This window comes from Nannobrachium achirus (genome assembly GCF_963921795.1).
Source record: "Nannobrachium achirus genome assembly, chromosome: 8".
NCBI classification, from domain to species: domain Eukaryota; kingdom Metazoa; phylum Chordata; class Actinopteri; order Myctophiformes; family Myctophidae; genus Nannobrachium; species Nannobrachium achirus.
The window spans coordinates 63666486-63689703 of NC_137817.1; the positions used below are offsets into that span (position 1 = coordinate 63666486).

At 44.8% G+C, this 23218-nt stretch overlaps 1 protein-coding gene across 1 annotated transcript in view; it reads left to right on the plus strand.

Moving 5' to 3' along the window:
• sik2b (salt-inducible kinase 2b) overlaps window positions 1-23218 on the plus strand; it is a gene marked incomplete at its 5' end in the record, with an annotated part of 160847 nt that overhangs the window by 74583 nt on the left and 63046 nt on the right. The window contains one exon of the mRNA XM_080732055.1: window positions 1768-1929. Within this exon, the coding sequence (XP_080588181.1) occupies window positions 1768-1929 (162 nt within the window). The remainder of the gene's footprint in view (window positions 1-1767; window positions 1930-23218) is intronic.

Genomic DNA, 23218 nt, shown 5'->3' on the forward strand with positions numbered 1-23218 from the left:
AGTCCTTTAGATTCCATAGAAGTCAGAGTGTCCTCTGTGGAAGCGTGTCGCGCAGCGAAAGTGGGTTTAATGGTGTCAGCTGATCTACCAGCTCACACCACGTCACAGATCAGCTGTTTTGGCTATATTGGTTAGTTTAAGATTTAAGGACAACTTAGTTTTTTACGACAAGGGTTCATATTTTAGATTGTAATTAGAGAAAAGAAAAGTGTTAAAAAATAAAAGATGAGTGTCAAAATGATGAGTGTTAAAATGTTTAACTGCTTTCTATTATTTTAGCGATTTTAGTATTTTGATTTCAGTACGTGGGGGCATGCGTACAACTGGCTAAACACCTACAATTTTTTTGTTACTATTTACACCAGCCCCCATAAGTCACATCTGCCCATGAACGATCGTGGCGCATCTTGGGAATGGGCTTATTGTGTATGAAAATCGTTAAAATCAATAAAACGATAGAAATAAATAAATGAAGACATTTTAACACTCATATTTTCTTTTCTCTAATGACAATCTAAAATATGAACCCTTGTTGTAAAAAAACAAAGTTGTCCTTTAAAAGAGTACAGTATATGGAGTTGTCAAACTAGCAATAGAATAAATAGTGTTTGAATTGGTCAGAGTAGCAGAATTAGAAATACATGTTCAGCTTCTTCCATAAAACTCTAGTAGTCTCAGATCTTGTATAATGGCAAAATCTAAAGCCTCAACTGGTTGTCTGTATGCAGAACAATTCTAAGTCATGAGATTTGATTTTCGCTTCGTTCCACGTGTACGTGAGCCGTGTCGAGCTGGGCCTCGGGAACGCACAGGGCCTGCGATGAATGCACTTTTAATTACACTTCAGTGAAAGGTAAACATTCTTGGTACAGCAGCAGCTGCGACTTGGACTGCCACCAGCAGCCCTGGGTGCTGCGAGTACGCTCACTCCAGAGGGAGGGGAGCGTGTACGCACTAGTGTCACACGTGCACACACACACACACACACACACACGTACACACACACACACAACCACGGCAACTTTATGCACGCAATATATCTTAGCAGACGGTGATGTATTACACTGTACCTGTACAGGCCACGCAGGCTCGTAAAACATAAATTAACATATAATGTCCAAAACGCATATTTCTAAACGTGACGCATTATTGCTTCTCTCTTTTATCTCTCTCTGTCTCCCTTACCCGTCCCCCCCGTCTCTCCCTTTCTACCCCCTCCTTCACTCTCCCTCCCCACCTATTATGTGAAGTGCATTGACGTACAGGGACTGTACAGGGACGTGCAGAGAAAGTTAGAGAGGCAGGGGTTGAAATTTCTAAAAGGGCCTTTTGGTGAAAATATCGAAAATAGCCGACCTCCAAGCTCACAGCTCACAACGCGCGTTGTGAGCTTGGAGGTCGGCTATTTTCGGTGCTTGACACCACACTGAACTAAGCATAATTAAGCCAATACTGGAGATGTGGTGTACGGTATGGATTTCTACACAGAGAGTGCAATTCTTTCAACATAAGACGCTGCATTCAAGTTCAGGAGAGTTTGGACAAGGCAATTCTCTTGAATGCTGCCTTCAGGTATGGCATGGAAAGAGGGGCATTTTGCATTTCTTTCACCATAGTAAAAACAGCATTCATGGTCTGGAGAGGGCACTTTTTACAGACGGATAAAGGAGCAGTCTATGTGTGCACGTGCCTGGTGCTGTATAAAAACACTTTGATTGATTGATTGATTGATTGATTGACCTCTCTCTCTCTCTGTCTCTCTCTCAGACTACCTGGCGAAGCACGGTCGTCTCAGCGAGCTGGAGGCCAGGAGGAAGTTCTGGCAGATCCTGTCGGCGGTGGAGTACTGTCACAACCGCAACATCGTGCACCGAGACCTGAAGGCCGAGAACCTGCTGCTGGACGGACACATGAACATCAAGATAGCAGGTAGACCAACGTCCTCCTATGCACATGCACGTAAACATGGACATCAAGATAGCAGGTAGACCAACGTCATCCTATGTATACCTAGGTATACCTGGGGCATGGTGGCGCAGTCGGTTCGATTCCCGCTAGAGACGCTGTGGGCGCCGGGGCCGTGTTCCCTCCTCCTCGTCATCAGCGTCCACACACACCTTTCTGTGTGGAGTTTGCATGTTCTCCCCGCATCTCCTAGGGTTGATACCCTCACAAAACATGCAGTAATCCTGGTCTCCTTCCACGCGCTACCCGCAACCAGGGAAGCTCCCCCTTGTCAGGTGATAAGAAGCGGCTTGATCACTCCTCATGCACTGGATGGAAGCATGAGCCTAGTTCGGGGCCCTCCCCAGGTTGGCAGAGGAAGAGCAGTGCCCAGGATTACAGCTTAGGCAATTGGCACAGTGTGAAAAATGGGTTGCAAAATCATGGGATAAAATAAAAATAAAGAGATAAAATAGTAGGTAAACCTGCACTACACACCACAGTGCATGTGCTGTACTGTAACCTCAGCACGGAAGGGGTTTTGTTTTTGATCCGCGGCCTTCCATGAGCTCAGCCCTGGTGGAGCTGAGAAATGTCTTAACTAGCCGCCCAGGCTATTCTCACTGTGTTGAGAAGTGTCCACACGCGCTGTTTGCTGGCTTGCACCGCCATTAGTTTGAGCCAATCTGCGACTCAACAATCGCGGTCTGCACACAATAGAGGATAAACTGATACAATGCTATCAGTGACAGGATTAATGTTTAATGAAAGAAACGCATAGCCGTATTGTCTGTGGCGTTGCTTTCTCCCTGGCATTTAAATGCCAGCGTGATAAAGGGTGAAAGTGAAAAATGGGTTATCTGTAATGCTCCGAGACGTGTTAACAAGCTACATTATATCCATCGTTGAGCATTATCCACCGTTCATTTCTCTTGGCACTGTAAGTACACTTTGTATCGTGTTCGCTGCTACTCAACTTACTGGGAAGTGAAGCGATCTCTTCAGGATGTGAGTGTAGGTTCATTTTTGTCGCGGTTCTTTGGCACGAACCAAACAACACCTCGGTGGCGAGATGTCACGTAATCTGGAAACAGCCTTGTTTTAACCACTTATATTACAGTTTACCGGGATCCGCCATGGGTCTGTACTATTCCATCTATACCAGGGGTCTTCAGTGTTTTTTTTTTCAGCCCAAGGACCCCTTAGATGAGAGAGATGGAGCAGGGACCCTCCATCTCTTCATAGACTTGATTGACGGCGCCATCATCAGTGCATGTGTATTTTCCATCATTTAACCACTTAAACCATCAATACTTGGTAAACTTGACTTTTCACTCTGTACTTGGTCTGCTCTTTTTTCCCTCTACTGTACATCAAACCTCTTTGCCAAAAATAGCCAATCTATAATAGCTAAGCTATTTTTGGCTAAAGTTCTCCTCTGAATACTGATGCTAGGGTTCAAGTTAACGTAAAAAGATTTGACCCATGTAGTAACTCCGAGGACCCCTTGTCGAAGACACCTGCTCTATACTAAATGTCTTCGCCCCCCCAATCTTTAAGCTCACAAGTTAACGCGTCCAATTCTGAAGCGTGGTGAGCTGGTTAGACCTGAATTTTTTTGATGAACGTTTACCTATTTTTGGCCAATGTTTTGCCTATCATGACCTGCCGAGAACATCTCGTCCCTCTCTCAGAACACCACTGGTTTCCATGAGGTTAAGCATCACTATGATGATAGTCCATCTGTCCAACACTCCCCCAAAAAGTCATCTAAGAAAACACTGGCTGACTTGCCATGGGGATTGGCCTTGCACCTTTTATGCTACCCTAGTTTTGGTGACCCTTGTGGGCCATAATTGCCCACAAGATATTGTCAGAAGGAAACCTCATACGTAAGTCCTGTTACCTTTCAGGATTCAAATTAAAAAAATGAAAAGGTAGCAGATCTACAAGCTTTGCGACGCGTTTTGAGCTTGTGATCTGCTGCTTTTGATGATGTTGTGTGATGCTGTGGTATGAATACGTAGGGTGTTGATTTACAAAAGAATAATAATCACAGTGTGAAGTGAGCGGTGCCTTTGGTGGCCACTTGTTTTAGTTTTTAGTGCTCGGTGCAGCCTGCTCAACAGCACCACTTGAAGGTAGGTCACCCAGCGGTATTGCAGGCCATGCTGAAAACATAATAATAATAATTACCTACTTCCTCCCGAGGGGGAAATTAAAGGAGTAGTTCACCACTTTACAACTTCATATAATAGGTCCTCACTAATGTTAATGATAAAATATCACAATTTTTTTCTACTCAGTCCAAGTCTCCTTGGAGAGCTGTGGGAAGTTCAGAATCCATCGTCTTGTGACATCATTTTCCAAAAAAAATAAATTAATCAATATTTTTGAAAAAAATATTTTGATTTTTATTATCGCGAGAACAATGGCTTCCACTTTAAAATTGCAACTTTTCAGGAATAGAAAGCCTGCAGTTTCTATAAGCTGTATTGGCAATTGATGATGTCATTAGACGATGGGTTTAATTCTGACCTGCCCACAGCCCTCCTCTGAGAAAAAGAAAAAAAAAAAAAAAGAAGAAAAGCTATTTTTGAGTGAGGACCAATCATATGAACATAGGTTGAAAAGTGGTGGAGTGCCCCTTTAAGTATTTGGGACAACCAGGGGCTCTGGTTCCCCAGGCGGGCTCCCTAACCATTCAGGCCGGCTTTACACTGCAGTCAAATCCAGCCCAAATCCGATTTGTTCTCAAATCTGATCTTTTGGCCTGACTTTTCACACTGCATTTGCAAGTGACACAGATCTGATCTGTGCGTTCAGACAGCGTTAGCCCAAAGCTGCCCTGCGGCGACATGTATGCTTTGGTTACCGTGGTAACGACGTAGGCGTCATGACGTTACGTCACTACGTCGACGCTGGTTGATTACGTTCTGATTACGTTCAGGAAATGTGACATAATAGACCATAGTAAACACACGTTAATATTGTTTTCTCTCTTCTTTTCTTTACTCTTGTGTTTCGCTCTTCTCTCTCATTTTCACTGTTTAGCTCACATGTTTTTTCTCTTCTCTTTTGTTTTTCTCATGTGCTCAGTGGGCTGTAATCAAATAGTAAATACTCGCGCTCTGTAATGATGTAATTTACAGCCGCGATCGGGTCGCGCTGCTCGCGCAGCAGGTGACGCTTGGGCCAGTTTGATGTGACTTGAATGTGACCTGCATATAAGTCTATGGGGGTGGATGTGGTTGCTGCTTTCAGACTGAGTCAGATGTCCTCAGATCCGATATGGATCGGATTTGAAACTACCTCTGGATGTGGTTTTTCAAAATCGGATTTCATGTGACCTGAATGTGACATGTTTGGATTTAGACTATTTAAAAAAAATCGGATTCCACTTTTGAAGTGACTCAGATCTGATTCAGGCTAGATTTCAGTGGCAGTGTAAAGCCGGCCTAAGTTATACATGAAGACATAGAAACATACCCACACACTTGGTCAAGCATTGGAGTGCTGAGCCACCGCTCAACAAAACCACCCAAAACACACTACGTTAAAATATGCTCTGACGAAGGCTCTTAGCCGAAACGCGTAAGCGTTCCTTTTTGGTGTGTGCCAATAAACTAGACCAGGTCAACCTGGTTGTGCCAGACCCCCTGTCTGTCATCATCATTTATGACATCATGCCTTTTGTAGGCATGTCATCATCATGTCATCATCATATATACCCTTTATATAGAAAACCCGGACAGACCGACATTTGCTTATGTAGGCCTACCCATTTCATGGGTCTGGCAATAAGTGGAAATGTGAGTACTTTGTCCTCCTGATTTAAACATTAGGGATGTGCTACCTTTTTGGAATTTAATTCCTATTTTTTATGTAAATTTGACTTTAGGTCTAGCACTCCACTGAGAAAACCATTGCTGATGCGCACCTTCTTTTTCTTATATAGTTAAAATATGGAGGTAAGAGATTTCTGAGTTTGCATGTTCTCCCCGTGTCTCCTTGGGTAAATACCCTCACAAAAACATGCAGTCATTCTGGTCTCTATAATGCCTCCCCCTGGCCAGCTGGGGCGCCTGATGGAGGGGAAAGGAACTGGTTGGAATAACGTGTTCCTTCCACGCGCTACATCCAAACCGGGGAAATCCCCACTGTCAGGTGAAAAGAAGCAACTTGGACTACTCATGCATTGAAGGAAGCATGAGGTCAGTCCGTTGTCTCCCCAGGTGCGGCAGAGGGAGAGCAGAGCCCAGGATTACATAGGCAATTGGCACTGGGTGAAAATGGGTTACAAAATCGTGGGATAAAAAAAAATAGAAAAAGAGATTTCTGTCCGATGGCAACTATATATTTTTTTAAACGTCAATCGTAATCGAGGCATGAGTATGAAATAACGGTGATATTGATTTGAACTCACATCCCCCAGTGATCATATTAGTCCCGGTTGTCATCATTCAGAGACAACAGGATATTTTGTCTAAGACGATGGAACATTTGGTGGGTGAAAGAAGATGGTATGGGGGAAAAAAAAGGTTGATTCCATCAAGTAAAGCCCCAGGTGGCTTGTTCTCATAGTGTTTATCACGTTGGGAGGCACACAACGTTCCCTGCCAGCCTCCGGACAGAGTTACCTTGTGGGGGGAACACGTGTAGACAAAGCTGTTTGGATGCCACAGAGTCTCAACAGAACAGACTAACTTCAGGGGGTTTGTTCCAGTTCCTCTGGATGGAGGCACGGGCGTCACAACGGGGGGAAAAGTGGGACTGAGGTGGATGTAGGGGCCTTAATTATTTTATACTTTAGCTTTTGAAAAATAGCAGATATACAAGCTCACAGCGCGGCACCGAGTGCCGCGCTGCGAGCTTGTAGATCTGCTATTTTTTTGAAAAGTTGTGAAAATGTGTGCAAATCTTTGAATATAATATATATATAGATTTTTTAAGCGAACATTTGTAACTCAAACGTTGCTTCCGTGGCCAAATACATGTAATTTTTGGGGTCCTTCATATGAAAAAGTTTGAGCACCACTGACTTAGAAACGTAGGTTTTTCAACAAAACAAAAACTATAGAAGATTTGAAATATTCAAAGGCTTGTACAAATTTTCAAGATCTTTCAAAAATAGCAGATCTACAAGCTCGCAGCGTGGCACTCTGTGCCGCGCTGTGAGCTTGTATATCTGCTATTTTTCAATAGTTAAAGCACAAAATAACGTGTAATAATGTGTTCCCACAGTCCCAGTCTAAATAGGCTAAACCCCCTCCCCTATGAAGAACATTCATGGGGGGCCCGCAGTGAATCCTTGTACTCAGGGCCCAGAATTTGGTGTGACACCCCTGGGTGGAGGGTGAGGGGAGAGAGAGAGGGGGGGATCACTGTCCTTACAGGACCTTAACATTCCAAGCGTGCTTTTAGAATGAGGGCTCCTCGCCATTAAAAAACAAACAAAACAAACTATGGAAGACAGACTGAAAAATGGACATCCCTGTAAGAATTCCTTAATTCCCACAGTTTTATTTTTTTCTTCTGAGCAAGGGGTTACCAAACTTTTCTTTCCAAAATTATACATTTGGTGTCTTCCCGGGATATTATGACTTAAAGGGATAGTTCACCCCCAAAATGACTTTGAGACTTGAATCCATGGATGTTTCTTTTGTTTTTGTGGCATTCCTAAGCCAATCATTTGAGAAGACTCTTTGTGTCTCCATAGGGAACAAAGCAGGCTCATTGTGTCTCCATAGGGAACAAAGCAGGCTCATTGTGTCTCCATAGGGAACAAAGCGGGCTCATTGTGTCTCCATAGGGAACAAAGCAGGCTCTTTGTGTCTCCATAGGGAACAAAGCAGGCTCTTTGTGTCTCCATAGGGAACCACTGCTGTCTGCTGGTCATCAAACTATTGGCTTAGGAATGTGTAAAAAAAAAAACCAATAAAATATCCATGAATTCAAGTCTTCATGGGGTGAGTAAACAATAAAAAAGTTATTTGGGAGGAGAACTATCCCTTTAATAACTTAAGCCTTTTTTCTTTCTTTCTTTCTTTTTTTTATGAAAATAGTCAATCTGCTCTTTCTTATTTTTCCTGGAAAAATTGAAAAGGAAATCCCCCCTAAAAAATTGATACAACCTATCATTTGTGAACCGTTGTTCTAAAGATAGGCATATATAAGCAGTAAGACTCCCTAATCGGGAGATAAGTGACCGTCACGTCGCATACACAAGCTTTAGAAGGCAATCGTAGCCAGTCAGGAGGGAATATTGGAAATGGGACAGGTCCATGTTGATGACATGACTTCAGAGATACTGTGTACCGCTTTGCGTGATTTGAGGCCAAAATCTGTAGGAGCAGTGTCCAAAAATGTGTTTGAAAAAATCTGCCTGATGGTGGCGCTAAATGGGACGGATCCATGTTGATGACATGACTGTAGACATACTGTGTACAGCTTTGCGTGATTTTAGGGCAAAATCTGTAGGAGCAGTGTCCAAAAATGTGTTTTGCAAGAATCAGCCTCATGGTGGCACTAGAGGGCCATGTGAGAAATGAGGGGTGGAGGTTGCGGTTTAGCAGCCAAGGAGTGTTTGTGCGCAAAGTTTGGCATGGATAGGACAACGGTGGCGGAGATATGAGGAGGGCAAAAGTGTGACGTGACGTGACTGACAGACTCACTGACAGCCGGTGGAGGTTTTGATAGTAACTGCAACCTGACGGTCGCAATAAGAGAAAGGCTCGTCTCGTTTGTGGGACTGTGCGATGACAAACTAACGCATACTAAAAATGAAGAGTTTGTCGTTCATTCCCCCTCCACCAACCCTCTCCATTTGGGTTTTTTCTGGATCGAAACGCTTCCATCATGTTGTTGACAAGCAAACAGCAGCAGGTGTTATTAGCACGGTGGTCATTAACACCAACGTGTGTGACTCACTCCCGGCCAATTATCCACGCTGCAGATATTATATATACCACTGGTGTGGAGTGTAGGAACAATGGGAACCACATGAACCCAGAGAGTACCTCCTCTTTGTCAGAGGACAACATGGAGCCAGGAACAGTCTGTCCCTACTGTACTACCCACCGTTCACACACACTATTATATGGATATCTAGCTCCTTTCAGAACCTCTCCCTCCGCTATGCTGCTCCGAGATGAGGTTCCTTACTCTTGTCATCCACAATCGGTCCGTTGCGGGGAAGCTCCGCCGTCCGTGAACACTTCTTACCTTTTGTTGGATAACATTCCGTCCAAAAAGTAGGTCCTATAACGGTCTCTCATCTGTTTACTTCTCAAGCGTGGAAGGAAATCGAAGCAGTGTGTTGAAATGAAAGAGTTTATATTGCTTATTTTGTCAGCCGGTCCCATGTTTTTTAGACATTCCGGAAGTTGCGGCCGCATAGGTAACATTACTACCTCCCCTGGTCACGTGGTATAGACTAGACACAACGAATAATAGTGGGGAAAAGTAGATCAGCTATTTTTGGTTTGGTATAGAGGGGAAAAAGAGTGACTAAGTACAGAGTGAAAGGTCAAGTTTATTAAGTATTGACGGTTCAAATGAAAACCAGAAATTGACATTTTGACAGGGGTCCTTGGCCTGAAAACGTTGAAGACCCCTGCTGTACACAGTTTATAGACTGATCATATGGTCGTTGTCTGGCAGAAACCTCTTATCTCCATATTTTTCTAAATTAACACCCTACTTGATCATACTACAGCGTCACACAAAAGTGTAAAAAGTAGAAGATCTTCCCAACAGCCATAGGAACTCTGAACTCTCTCAGACAGTACACCACTCCCTCTCCCCCCCTCACCGTAACTAAATGGCTGTCTGTCTTGTTCTTGTGGATTCTATGTTTTTATTGTTGGAAGTGGTAAATGGTGTAAATGTCTTCATGTATTTACGTCTAGTTCCTTGTCTTTGTCAGAGCTGGAAAAAAAAAACATTTCTGTACTGAAACTAAATGCCACCAACCTGGTTGTGTGGCAATAAACGGAAATTGAACTTGAGCTCGAAACGCTTGTATATGTTATGTCATTCGCTCGTTCAGATATAGGGCCAGCTGCTCAGTATTTCATCCCGTCTCTCTCTGTGTTCTTATTATTTATCTTGGGTTTTGAGTTTCTTGACTCTTTCCTCCTTAACGGTGCCTCCCCCGGGGTCTTATCCGCAGCTGAGTGGGTAGAGTGGCCTTCTGGGAACAGTCAGGTCAGCGGTCGGACCCCCCCCCTCGACGCGCCCAGTCTGTGTACGCACCAGCAACACACTTAAGACTTAATTGCTCCCAAAGTGCCGCATTAATGGCATCCACTGCTCCTAATGGCTAGGATGAGTAAATACAGAGTTACAGAATGTGCAAATGTTCTTCACAAATCACCCCAACAACAACGCTGTATGTAGGACATCAGGGGTCTTCAACGTTTTCAGGCCAAGGACCCCTTTGTTGAGAGAGAGATGAAGCAGGGACCCCCACAACCTGTTCATAGATTCCATATAGTTTCATTGTTTGACAGCACAATCATCAGTGTATTTTGAATTCACGTCAATTTCTATTTTCAGATATTTAACCACTTGAGCCGTCATTACCTAATAAACTTGACCTGTCACTCTGTACTTAGTCTGCTCTTTTTCCCCTCTACACCAAAGTTGTTTTTCAAAAATAGTCGATCTACAAGCTCACAGTTGTGAGCTTGTAGATCTGCTATTTTTGGCTACAGTCCTCAGAATATGGAGTTGTTAATATAAAAAGGATTGAAAGATTTGGGGGACCCCCTGTATTAACCTTGAGGACCCCCTGTTAAAGACCCTTGCTGTAGACCATGATCAAAGTATATACTGTATACTGTATTTGTTTCTGTTTAATTATTTTCTCACTGCTATTGCCGCTATGATGTAGGGCTGTCTTCGACACAGGATTTATGAAGTCGATTCGAGTCGCGGGGGTTAATCCGACGCGTCGACGAATCGTTTTATAGTCTACTTTGTGTAAAAAAAAAAGAGAAAAAAAAGTGTTGCTTTAAACCACGTCAACATAATAGAATAATACATTAAGAGATGAATTGAATACACAGTGTTTTCGGTGATATCGGTGCGCGAGCACAAATGTTATCTGCATAGCAGTGTACAACCATAGAGTTATAACACACCGTTAAAACAAATCTCCGCTGTTTCAACTCTGCCCCGTCTCTCGGCAGCGTGCAGTAGATGAGACATTCGCGAACGATTCCGCTCTCTTGAACGGCTCTTTTAAATGAACGATGGGATCCAGTCCGCAGTCGCGGGACACAGAGCACTGACAGAGTAATGAGTCAGTGTCGAGAACGGATTCATTTCAGAAACGGATCATAAAAAGGGGGAGGCACAGCTCCCGTTAGAGCTAAAAGTCTGGGTTTCCGAGGCTACGTTAGAGCCAGCAGTGTGGACATGTCATGGACGCAAACACAGCGAAACACAATCATTCATCATGGATTACAACATTGGAACAATTCAGAAGCACTTTAATTAGAAAATGTAACTTGTAGCCTACACTTGTGTATGTTAATTTGACTTTAGAAGATTGTTTACTACTTCGTGGACGCGCGTTTGTGCTGTGGCAGGTTATTTAGTATGGGATTTTGACAGCGTGCTTCCCTCCTCTTAACGGAACACTGTCCCGGCTCTGAATGTTTTAACGAAGCGGCGGTCTGAACCGTTCTGGCCGTTCCGTCTCACTTTCAACCCGACGCTGGTGCGAGACAATAAATAACTGTTCGTGTTCGCCAATTGCTACTTCTCATTGGAAGTACATGACACCACACCAGTCCAGCAGTGCACCGCAGTACTGGCAGTAGTAGGCTAACTGGTGATATAAAAAAATATATATTTTCGCTTCGACTCAAACAATTGGCGTCGATTCCCGGGGCTTAAAACGACGCGTCGATTCGTCGATTTTTAGAAGACACCCCTACTATGATGATGACACATTTCCCCCCTGGGATCAATAAACACCCTCACTTCACCCTGGAAGAAACCAGCAGCACACTTTTCCTTTTCCTTTTCTTTTTTCATAGGCTTAAGTATACATAGAACCGTGATATCTAACATCTTTATGCTTTCGTTGCTCTCCGGCGGAAAACCATTACTTATTTATCAAAAGAGATTGCAGATCTACAAGCGCACAAAAACATGTCACGGCGTGGCCTGTTGAGCCTGTAGATGTGCTATTCAAGCTACTTTCGCGCAACACTGACATACGGTACAACAAAGTATACTAGTAAGACGCCTCAGGGTGACATCTGGATTCTGTTAGAGTGGTTCCCATGACATCACAACATACAATCCCTTTTATGCCCATACATGGAGATCCCTATCTGAACCAGCCACACAGATATGGGCCATCTGATGGCCAGTGATGTATATCGATGACATCAGGGATCTTATGACGGGATTCTGGGGAATACCCATATATGGACTTTTACAATACATAGGTGATGTCACCTGGCTGTGATATAAGCTCCACAGTGAACCACGGTGTCAGGCATGACCTTCAGAGATACATGGACACGTGGACAAGATGTGCTGGTTTTCATAGTAAAATAAAGCACTGATTTATTAAACAAATAATATAACGTACAAGTTTTCTGCACAGAAAGGGAAACTATCTCAGCATAGCTATGTCGAATCGATATACCGACGACATGACCCTTTTCATCCTCCCGGATCAGTCTGGAGACTTACGTTTTAGTAGACAGACATTTAATATTCTAACCTCCACGCACGCACGAGCCTCTCAGACAGAGAGGGAGCGGAGACCCCCCACCCCACCCCGCCCCGCCCGCCCTGCGGCTGGCTGTCTCGCTGGCAGCAGCGCGGGCGGGCGGGAGGCTGAGCCCAGCAGCGAGCCAGCCAGTCAGCCGGTCGGTCAAAGAAAGGTCACTGCAGTGATGGGCAGATAGAAGAGAGGAGAGGAAGGTGGGGAGCCAGTGGCGTCAGTTCAGCAAAAGCTAGGGTATGGCAAAGATGGCAGTCCTCATGGAAAAGAGGCATCACATTTTGGATAACACGGTTCTATTGTGAAAATAGCAGATCTACATGCTCACAACGCCTCGCGCTGCGAGGCGTTGTGAGCATGTAGATCGGCTATTTTCACAATGTCTAAAAGAAAACGAGTTTTGTCCGTTTTTTTTACACAGGTTTCTACGGTTTCTTGGGCTGGATATGTCGGCCTGGAATGGTTGTTCAAGTGCAGCTACTCTTAGCATGTTAGTAAATGTTCCACAATTAACAATAATGCATTGCACCTGTGCAGCTGACCTGCGGAACCCGGGAATATACCATTTTGTCAAGATGGGGAGAATACAAGTGTGGAGAATATAATTATAATACCTTGTTAAAGTGACCATTTTGTAAAATGTTATATTTGTAGTTATTTTACTGTACTTTAACAACATAATAACCAGCGCAGATAGACAAAGAGACATTCATGGACTTATATTTAAAAGTCACTTTTATTTTCCCCCCTGGCCTGGACCCAGGGTATGGCAGCTGCATACCCCTGCCATACCCAATTGACGCCCCTGGAAGGTGGGGAGAGATGGGAGCGACCGGCCAGCCAGCCAGCCAGCCGTATACCCTTTAGATTTACACTTCAAAGAAGCCCTGGTTCAAATAGAAAGCGGAAAAAAGAGAGAGATTGATGGAGGGCGGGCGGGGGAGGGGGGCGGTAGGTGACAGAGCGTCTATATCGGCGGTCCACTTGAACACATCAAAACAAGCGTTCGCGCGGCCCGGACCACTTGAGACGGTCAGACGGGTGGGGCCGCCGCGGGCATTGTCAGAGCCTCCATTGTGTTCCCACCTTGTTGGTTCAATCAACGACGCAGCATTGAGAGACGCGAGAGAGAGAGAGAGACTTCCAGGACAACGCGTCCTGCACTCTGAGTTAGGGATGGGACGATAAGAATATTATCGTTTATCGTGATGGGAAAAAAAACACTCGCGATAATCGTATCGCGGAGATTTCATTCATCGTGATATCGTCCTCCGTCGTGCACTGGGATCAATTCACCTTTCGTTTGCAGAGCTGCATATCCGGTACCACTTAAACCCTCTATAATTGGTAAAAGGTACTTATAATATACGTATACGTCTTTTTTTGGAGCTGTGTGAAGCACAGGCTCCCTATACGTGGCTGTGTGGGTCTGTGTGTGTGTGTGTCTGTCTGTCTGTCTGTCTGTGTGTCTGTCTGTCTGTATGTAGCCTGAACTTCCTAAACTTCGGCACGCCACTAGTCCCACAGTTTTGCCACCACACACTCGCGCCATATGTCAAATCGACCGGCTTACTCGGGAATCGTGGGCTATTACTTTTCTAAGAGAAAGGTTCTATAGTTTAATTGATATTAATTTATTAGTGAATTAATTTTCCCCATTGACTTATAATGGGAATCGCAAAAACTCACATTCAATTATTTGTCTCTCGCAAACCATAGGGGCTAGAGTTTCAAGACTTGGAGAGGAGGTTCATAATGATTTCAAGGATTAAATAAAAAATAATTGTGTCATTTGGCCGCATGGTGGCGCCATAACACCCCACTTTACGTTTTGGCCTGTAACTCTTGAACCGTAGGTCGGAAAATTAAAAATATTTTTTCACTGGATTCCTTGGGTTATGACGCATCTCCCCATATAGGCCACGCCCATTTGCGCCATGATAGATTTTCCGCCATCTTGAATTTTCTCCAAAACACACTTTTTGCTCCTTTTCCTACATATTTTCTTCAAATGTCACAAAAAACGGTACACATGATCCACACACACACACACACACACACACACACACACACACACACACACACACACACACACACACACACACACACAGCTCCACTTCACACGGGTGTGATTTTTCACTCTCTATCTAGTGTCTTTGCCAAAAAAAATGCAAAAAAAATAGTCAATCTACAAGCTCACAGCGCGTCGCAACGGGTTCGGCTTTTTTTTGGCAAATGTTCCGCCCCAGTATAATGGATTTTGATTGTCACAATAATATCGTAAATCACAATTTCTTTTGTCACAATAATCGTGACATGACATTTTCGTATTGTCCCATCCCTACTCCACACACAGCCACGCCTGCAGCGCCAAACACGCCTCTCTGAAAGGCTCTCTGCAGCGCGTTGGACGTGGTCTTAGAGATTAGAGGGATGGACACAGGTCTCTATGGACACCGGTCTACACACACCGGTTAGCCGGTCTCCAACAAACAGTAGGAATTTCACTATGAAATCCCCTCAAAAAACACAACGCAAACAAAGCGATCATTCCACCGGTGTATTCCACTGGGACACATTTAGGCTAATAATATGCTAATACTTGCGTGTGCGAGCATGTGCGCGTGCGCGCGCGCGTGTTCACACATCCAAGCGCATACACACACACACACACACACGCACACCGCCCGTGGTGCTGAGCGGTGCTTAGCGTCGCCAGCAGCGTGCCGGGGTGGTTTGACGTCAACATCTCTCTCTGCTCAGTATTCAGCTCCATGAAGTGGGTCACAGCATCTGACGATAAACCCACTGCTCCTCTCCTCTTCTCTCCTCCTCTCTTCTCTCCTCTCCTCCTCTCTCCTCTCCTCCTGTCTTCTCTCCTCCTGTCATCTCCTTTCGTCTCCTCTCACCAAGCCCACCTCCCCTCCCCTGTGATAATACCACCGTATCCTTTCACCACTTCTTAAACCTTATATAGCATCCCATTCTGGGGCCAACATTCTGCGGAAATAGCCGATCTGCAAGATCGATTGATTGAAGACTTTATTAGAAGTTTGCATATAGGAAAAGGTACAGTTTCATGACAGTACACTGGTACAAGGTCAACTAAAAGGAGATCCTAGTAAGCTTTTCGGCTTATTTATGTATTTAGATCACAACGTGTCAGCTTGTAGATCGGCTATATTTCGGCAAAGAGATTTGGTGTAGATGGAAAAGGGGAAGGAACCAAGTATTAATAGCCCCCTGAGGTCTATACAATTCAATTCAGTTAAAATATGCTTTTATTAGCATGACAAGCATTTGCCAAAGCAAAAAAAAAACATAATAATAATAATAGACGCTATACATGGGGGGAGGAGAAAATAACATAATATATACCTCGGTCAACAAAGTATATAGGGGTTCAAAGTGGATGCGGTCTCCTCACACTGGGAGTAAATTGACTCGTCTGGTAATTCATTTCCAATGGGCAGGTGTAGGGATGAGCGGGTGCAGTCTTGACAGGCGCAGCGACACGAGCGGGCACAATCCCATGAAACTGTCGCGGCCGTGCTCGTGCTCACGCACGCATGCATGCACGCACGCACGCACGGTACACCGCCTGCTGCCAGACTGGAAATGTGTTGACGTGCGCAGCGCTTCATGTCTATTCTCATAGGAGGAGCACTTCCAAGCGAGGTTCACAGGAATGGTGTCGCTGCTCATGTTAGAAATACATTTACTCTGTCACCTGCCTCTATATACATGCACCATAGCGTGCACACGCACACACGCACGCACACACACACACACACACACACACACACACACACACACACACACACGCGCACACACATGTACGCACACGCGTGTGCACTATTTCCCCCCCACGGCTAGTGTCAGGTCTCCTGCTGTCTTTGCTGCCTGATGTCTGTATCAGCCTAACTAACTGTCTTAACACAAACTTTGCCAATTATTCTCTCCCCCCACACACATTTGTGTGAGGAGCCCCCGCCGGGAGGACGCAGTCAGAGCCTCCGTCTTACTCCTCCCTACTCCTACACACCAGCCCGTAGGAGTATGTGCAGTGGGCCAGAAATTACATATTGTCGTTGTCGGGTGGAAACCTTGTATCTCCAAGTTTCAAATTTGTATGTTTTTTCACAAAGTAAAGCTCTGCTTCATCATACAAGGCCGTTGCACAAAGGTAGTGAAAACGGCAGATCTACAAGCACACAACGTGTGCTTGTAGATCGGCTGTTTTCACTAGTTTAAATCACTTTTTTAAAATGATAAATGCAAAACGAACGGTTTTGGACATGCAAGGTTTTCACCCGACAACGACGATATATATCAAGCCAGGCTAGGTTGGTGGTGCCTTGCATGGTTTCCTCCACCATCGGTGTGTGTGCGTGCGTGCGTGCGTGAATGGATGAAAGTGAAATACATTATGAAGTGCTTTGAAGGGTCGGAAAGACTAGAAAGGGCACTCTATAAGTGCAGTCCATTTACCGTTTCTCCTCATCCTCTGCCGGTGTGAAGCTTGATCCTCTGCATGACTAGAGCGTCTGGATGTGAGTGCATCAGATCAGATCCGGCTGCAGTTTTTCAAGGACATAAAAATGATAAAGTAACCGTTTGTTGGTGCTGTCATCACAGCAGGAGAGAGAGAGAGAGAGAGAGGAGTTCTCGCTCAGTACAAAATGTCCATGCATTGTGATGTCCCTGACAATGAGACAGCATACATTGTTTATTGTGACCGTAGGTCGTTATTTAGTATGAAAAACCTCCAGCTCATGTCTGTATGTGTGTCCGTCTGTCTTTCTGTCACAACTCATTGCGACCGTAGGTCACTACTTAGTATGAAAGCCTCCAGATCCTTTCTCTCAGTCACTCTTCTAACTGTCTGTCACTCTTCTGACATCACAATATAGCTGACTTTTCTGACATCACAATGATGTTGCAAATGAATTCTGTCATTGTCCCTTTTATGCCCATATATGAAGATCCCTGATGTCATGGACATATTGTGTCAGTCTCATGTGGTTTATGACATCAAACATCTATGATGTCAGACAGTCATACGTCAGTCATATCCATATTTGGGAAAATATGGCCACATGTTGGCCTCATGACAAACCAAATCCCTGATGTCATGGACATATTGTGTCAGTCTCATGTGGTTTATGACATCAAACATCTATGATGTCAGACAGTCATACGTCAGTCATATCCATATTTGGGAAAATATGGCCACATTTTGGCCTCATGACAAACCAAACTATAAAAACTGGTCAAACATTGGCCAAATTGTCAACTAATATATAAAATAGATACAAGCTCAGTTGTGAGCTTGTTGATCTGCTATTTTCACAATATTTATCTGTGGAACCGAGTCAAACCAAATGTATTGCCTCAACTCTTACAACTCCAAGTGCTCATCAGGGTGGGTGGGGGTCCTCGAATCAAATATGATTATTTTGGGGGGTTCAGGCTGAGAGAAGCACAGCAGTATAGGCGATGGATTCCAGTGTGTTTGTGCAGAACAATGGACTCCAGAGGATAATAGACCAGAAGAGAAAGGGAAGTGGAGTGAACTGCATTGAGACTCTGTGTCGGTTGACACCCTAGAAGAGTACATAACGCACGCACGCACGCACGCACGCACGCACGCACGCACGCACGCACGCACGCACGCACGCACGCACGCACGCACGCACGCACGCACGCACGCACGCACGCACGCACGCACGCACGCACGCACACACACACACACACACACACACACACACACACACACACACACACACACACACACACACACACACACACACACACACACACACAGACAACACACACACGCGCACACACACAGACAACACACACAGACACACAGACAACACGCACAGACAACACACTAGCAAAACGTGCGCGCACACTACACAGACAGCGCGTGTGTACACACAAAAAAAAAACTGTCTGGCTGCATATGTCTGTATCTCTCTGTATATCTCTTTCTATTTTTTCTCTCTCGCGCTCACTCACTTTCTCTTGCTCTCTCTCTCTCTCTCTCTCTCTCTCTCTCTCTCGCTATTTCCATTTTCCTGAATACTTCTCTCTCTCTCTCTCTCTCTCTCTCTCTCTCTCTCTCTCTCTCTGGGGGCATTCATAGGCCCTCAGGCTGATCAAAGCATTGAGCTGCTGGATCTGCTGTGGAGACTAAACCAATTCTCTGAAATGATGATGCGCAAGTGAATGTGTGTGTGCATGCAAGTGCATGTGTGCGCACATGCGTGCGAGTGTGTGTGTGCTGTGTGTACCCACCCTCATTATGTAAGCCAGTGTTTTTTAATCAGCAGTTATTGTTTGTTTGGCAATACAGTTTTCCTCTGGTTTTATGTAACTGTTATGAGCCACTGAGAAAACAAGAAGAGAAGAACTATAGCGAGTCTGGCTTTCTTTCTTTTTTTCACTTTTTAATTTATTTTCTGTTCTTTTGCCGCAGTCCTCTGAGCGCGGGGGCCTTCTTATGACGCCATCGCGGGGCCCCATGGATAACAAACTAACACCTCGGGGGTAGGAAGAGCAACAGAAAAACACAGGAATGCAGACATGAGGCCCATATCTTGCGCAACTTTTTTACCATTTATTACTATTTAGAAAAACTCTTGTAGATCATAGACTATTTAAAAAAAAATCAAACCAAGTTTGAAGTGAACGGTGGTGTGTGTGTGTGCGTGGCCGTGCGTGTGTGTGTGTGTAGCAGTTCATTTCAGGGTTGCGTGTGTGTGCGGGTGTTTGTGTTCGTGTGTGTATGCGCGTGTGTGATGCAACAACGGTATTGCAGCTCATGCTCAGGCTACATACGCGCACGGCCGCACGCACCGCTAAGGAGACGGTGTACCACCGCTCCAAAAATGTAATAGAGAGACAGACGGAAGTAGTGTACTGTTCTCAACATGTGGTACAGGGACCACCGGCGGTCCAAATGGACCGCTGCTACTTTAGAATCTGAATCCTGAAAAGTAACAGTTTTGAACACACGGTGGCGCAGTGGTTAGCGTTGTCGCCTCACAGCTACAGGGTCCTGGGTTTGATTCCCGCCGGGGGGCGCTGTGGGCGCTGGGGGCGTGAGCGCCCACACCCTAGGTGGGGTTGGCGATAGGGTCTTTCTGTGTGGAGTTTGCATGTTCTCCCAGTGTCTCCTATAGGGTAGATACCCCCCCAAAAACATGCAGTAATCCTGGTCTCTATACTGACCTCTAGCTGGTCCCTGGACCGGACGTTGGAGAACCACCAGTGTGCAAGTGGAGAGTGAGACAGACACTGTGGGAGAGAGATGGGGAGGGGGGGGGTGTTTTGGGGGGTGTTTACTCAAGTTTGAACGCTGCACACACACACACACACACACACACACACACACACACACACACACACACACACACACACACACACACACACACACACACACACACAGGTAGAAGAAGGGGGTCAGCTGGGTGAAATCAGGCACGCACGTTGGCGCACTGTGATTTAGCAATAACCATGATCAGGGGCGTCACAAGGGGGGGGGGAAAAGTGGGACTGGGTTACAAGGGCCCAAGGTGGAGGGGCCTTAATTATTTTATGCTTTAGCTATTGAAAAATAGCAGACCGAGTGCAGCGCTGCGAGCTGGTAGATCTGCTATGTTTGTTTTAAAAGTCACAAAAACGTGCGCAAATCTTTGAATATATGTATTTTTTAAGCAAACATTTGTAACTCAAATGTTGCTTCTGGGGGGGGGGTCCCTGGAACTAAATATTTTGAGATGGAGGTCCGTGGCCAAGTACATATCATTTTGGGAGTCCTTCCCATGAAAAAGTGTGAGCACCACTCACTGACATAGAAAACTTTTTTTTTTTTTTTTTTTTTTCAGAAAACCTTAGAAACATTTGAAATATTCAAAGACTTAACAGATCTTCAAGCTTGTATATATTTTCAAAAATAGCAGATCTTCAAGCTTGTATATCTTTTCAAAAATAGCAGATCTACAAGCTTGTATATCTGCTATTTTTCAATAGTTAAAGTACCCAGGGCCTAGGATTTGGTTGCGACACCCCTGACCGTGATATTACTGCACGGAGCACCGAGTCGGGGTTTTAATGAAAGGCAGACTTTTTCAACTTCTCTGGCCGAGGTGTGTGAGTGTGTGTGCGCGCCTGCCTGCGTGCGTGCGTGCGCGCGCGCGCATGTGTGTGCGTTTGCATGTTTTGTGTTAACTTCTCGTTATAAACGGCGGGTTTGCGCCGATGCGGTAGACAGAAGTGTGAATTCTTTGGCGCTCTCTCCCGGGGAGCCAATCGGAACGCAGCGTTTTCGATGACCTCCTTCCCCCCGGGGAGGTTACCTCAGACGACGGGTCCGTTTCCTCAGCGAACAAATATGTGGACTGCACGATGTTACAGAGTACAGAAGAAAAGAAAAAACATACCAACGGACTCATATTCACAGGGGTGTCACACCTAATTCTGGGCCCTGGGTACGAGGATTCAATGCGGGCCCCCCATGAATGTCCTTCATAGGGGGAGGGGGTTTAACCCATTTAGACTGGGAACGCGTTATTACGAATTATTGTGTGCTTTAACTATTGAAAAATAGCAGATGTACAAGCTCACAGCGCTGCAAGCTTGTAGATCTGCTATTTTTGAAAAGTCGTGAACAACACGTGCAAGTCTTGGAATATTTTTGACCCAATTCTATGAATGTCTTCTAAATCCTTCTATGTTTCTATGTCAGTGGTGCTCAGACCTTTTCATGTCAAGGACCCCCAAAATGATATGCATTTGGCCATGGACCCTCATCTCAAAATATTTAGTTCCAGGCAAAATTCGAGTTACAAATGTTCGCTTAAAAAATACTTAAATTCAAAGATTTGCACCCATTATCAAAAATAGCAGATCTCAAGCAGCGCGGCACTCGGTGAGTGCGCTGTGAGCTTGTATATCTGCTGTTTTTCAATAGCTAAAGTGTAAAATAATTAAGGCCACCTCCACCTTGGGCCCTAGTAACTCAGTCCCACTTTTCCCCCACCTTGTGACGCTCCTGCATATTCAAACAAGTTCTAGTTAAAGCTCCTGCTATTGTGTTCGGCGAGACGTATTCATTCATGGCTTTGATGGGTGAACGTTTTACCTTTTGTGTGGTGTGGTGTGTGTGTGTTGGTGAACGCGGTGGCGTGTCACGCCGCCGTATCGTATCTCAACCACGCACAACAGAATGAACCCACACTGTTCACCCAGCCTCTGCCCTTTCTGAAGCTCTGTGACAATGAGTTGCAAAGAAACCTGACACAGACCCACACCACACAACACACACGGACAACTGTCAAGAACACAACCATCCAGTGAAACCAAGCGTGCAAGTTTTAACCCATTTAGGCCTAAGTCCCATTTGAAAAAAGCCTCAAAGACCTAAGTCCGATTTGAAAATTAACCACTGTTTTTCTAGAAAACGTATTAATCAGCCTCTGTAGCAGTTAGAAACAAAGTTAAAACACTATTTGATAGCTTACACCTTTGGCTTTCATGGAAAAAAATCTGAAAAACTTAAATATCTTTTTCAAAAATGACTGTACTACATACTGTACATACTGTAAGACACAAAAATGTGTTCCCGGCCTGAGGGGGTGATACACTTTAATGTGTACCCGTCCACCAACTTCAGAAAACTGAGAGATCGGCTATTTTTGGCGAAGATATTCGTTTACTGTACATCAGTGGTTATCTCTCTCTCTCTCCCTCTCTCTCTCTCTCTCTCTCCCTCTCTCTCTCTCTCTCTCTCTCTCTCTCTCTCTCTCTCTCTCTCTCTCTCTCCCTCTCTCTCTCTCTCTCCCTCTCTCTCTCTCTCTCTGATCAAAGTATTCAAACCACAAACGTGTCAAGAATATAACATCCAGTAAAACAAGTGTACGAGTTGCAAACCAACTTTAAAAAAAAAAAAGAAAGTGAAACCCTTGCGTCCCTATTCTGGGGACAAACATTCTGCAGAAATAGTAGCCAATATACTGTACAAGAGCTTGTAGATCGGCTATTTTTGGCAAAGACATTTAGTTTACTGGAAATCAGTGGTTCCCAGCGCTGTAGTATCATCAAGTAGGGCGTTAATTTACGATAAAAACACAGAGTATGGAGATAAGCGGTTCAGCACGTAGATCGGCTATTTCCGGTGAAGACATTTAGTGTAGATTGAAAACAGTAGGGGGACTAGTAATGGATCCCTGGGGGACTCCGGTTTAAATATAATAGGGTTCATGTGGCTGTTGCTTGTCACACTCAGTGGCGTCAGTTCAGAAAAAGCTAAGGTATGGCAACATGACTGGTGTCTAGACCAGGGGTTCCCAAACTTTTTTGTCTCAGGGCACCCCATAAATATATTTTTTAATCCGAGGCACCCTTACATTATAATTTTCACTCCCAGCACCTTATATTTATAGCATATCGTTGTTGTCAGGTGGAAACCTTGTATGTCCAAAACCGTTTCGTTTTGTATTTATCATCTATAAAATG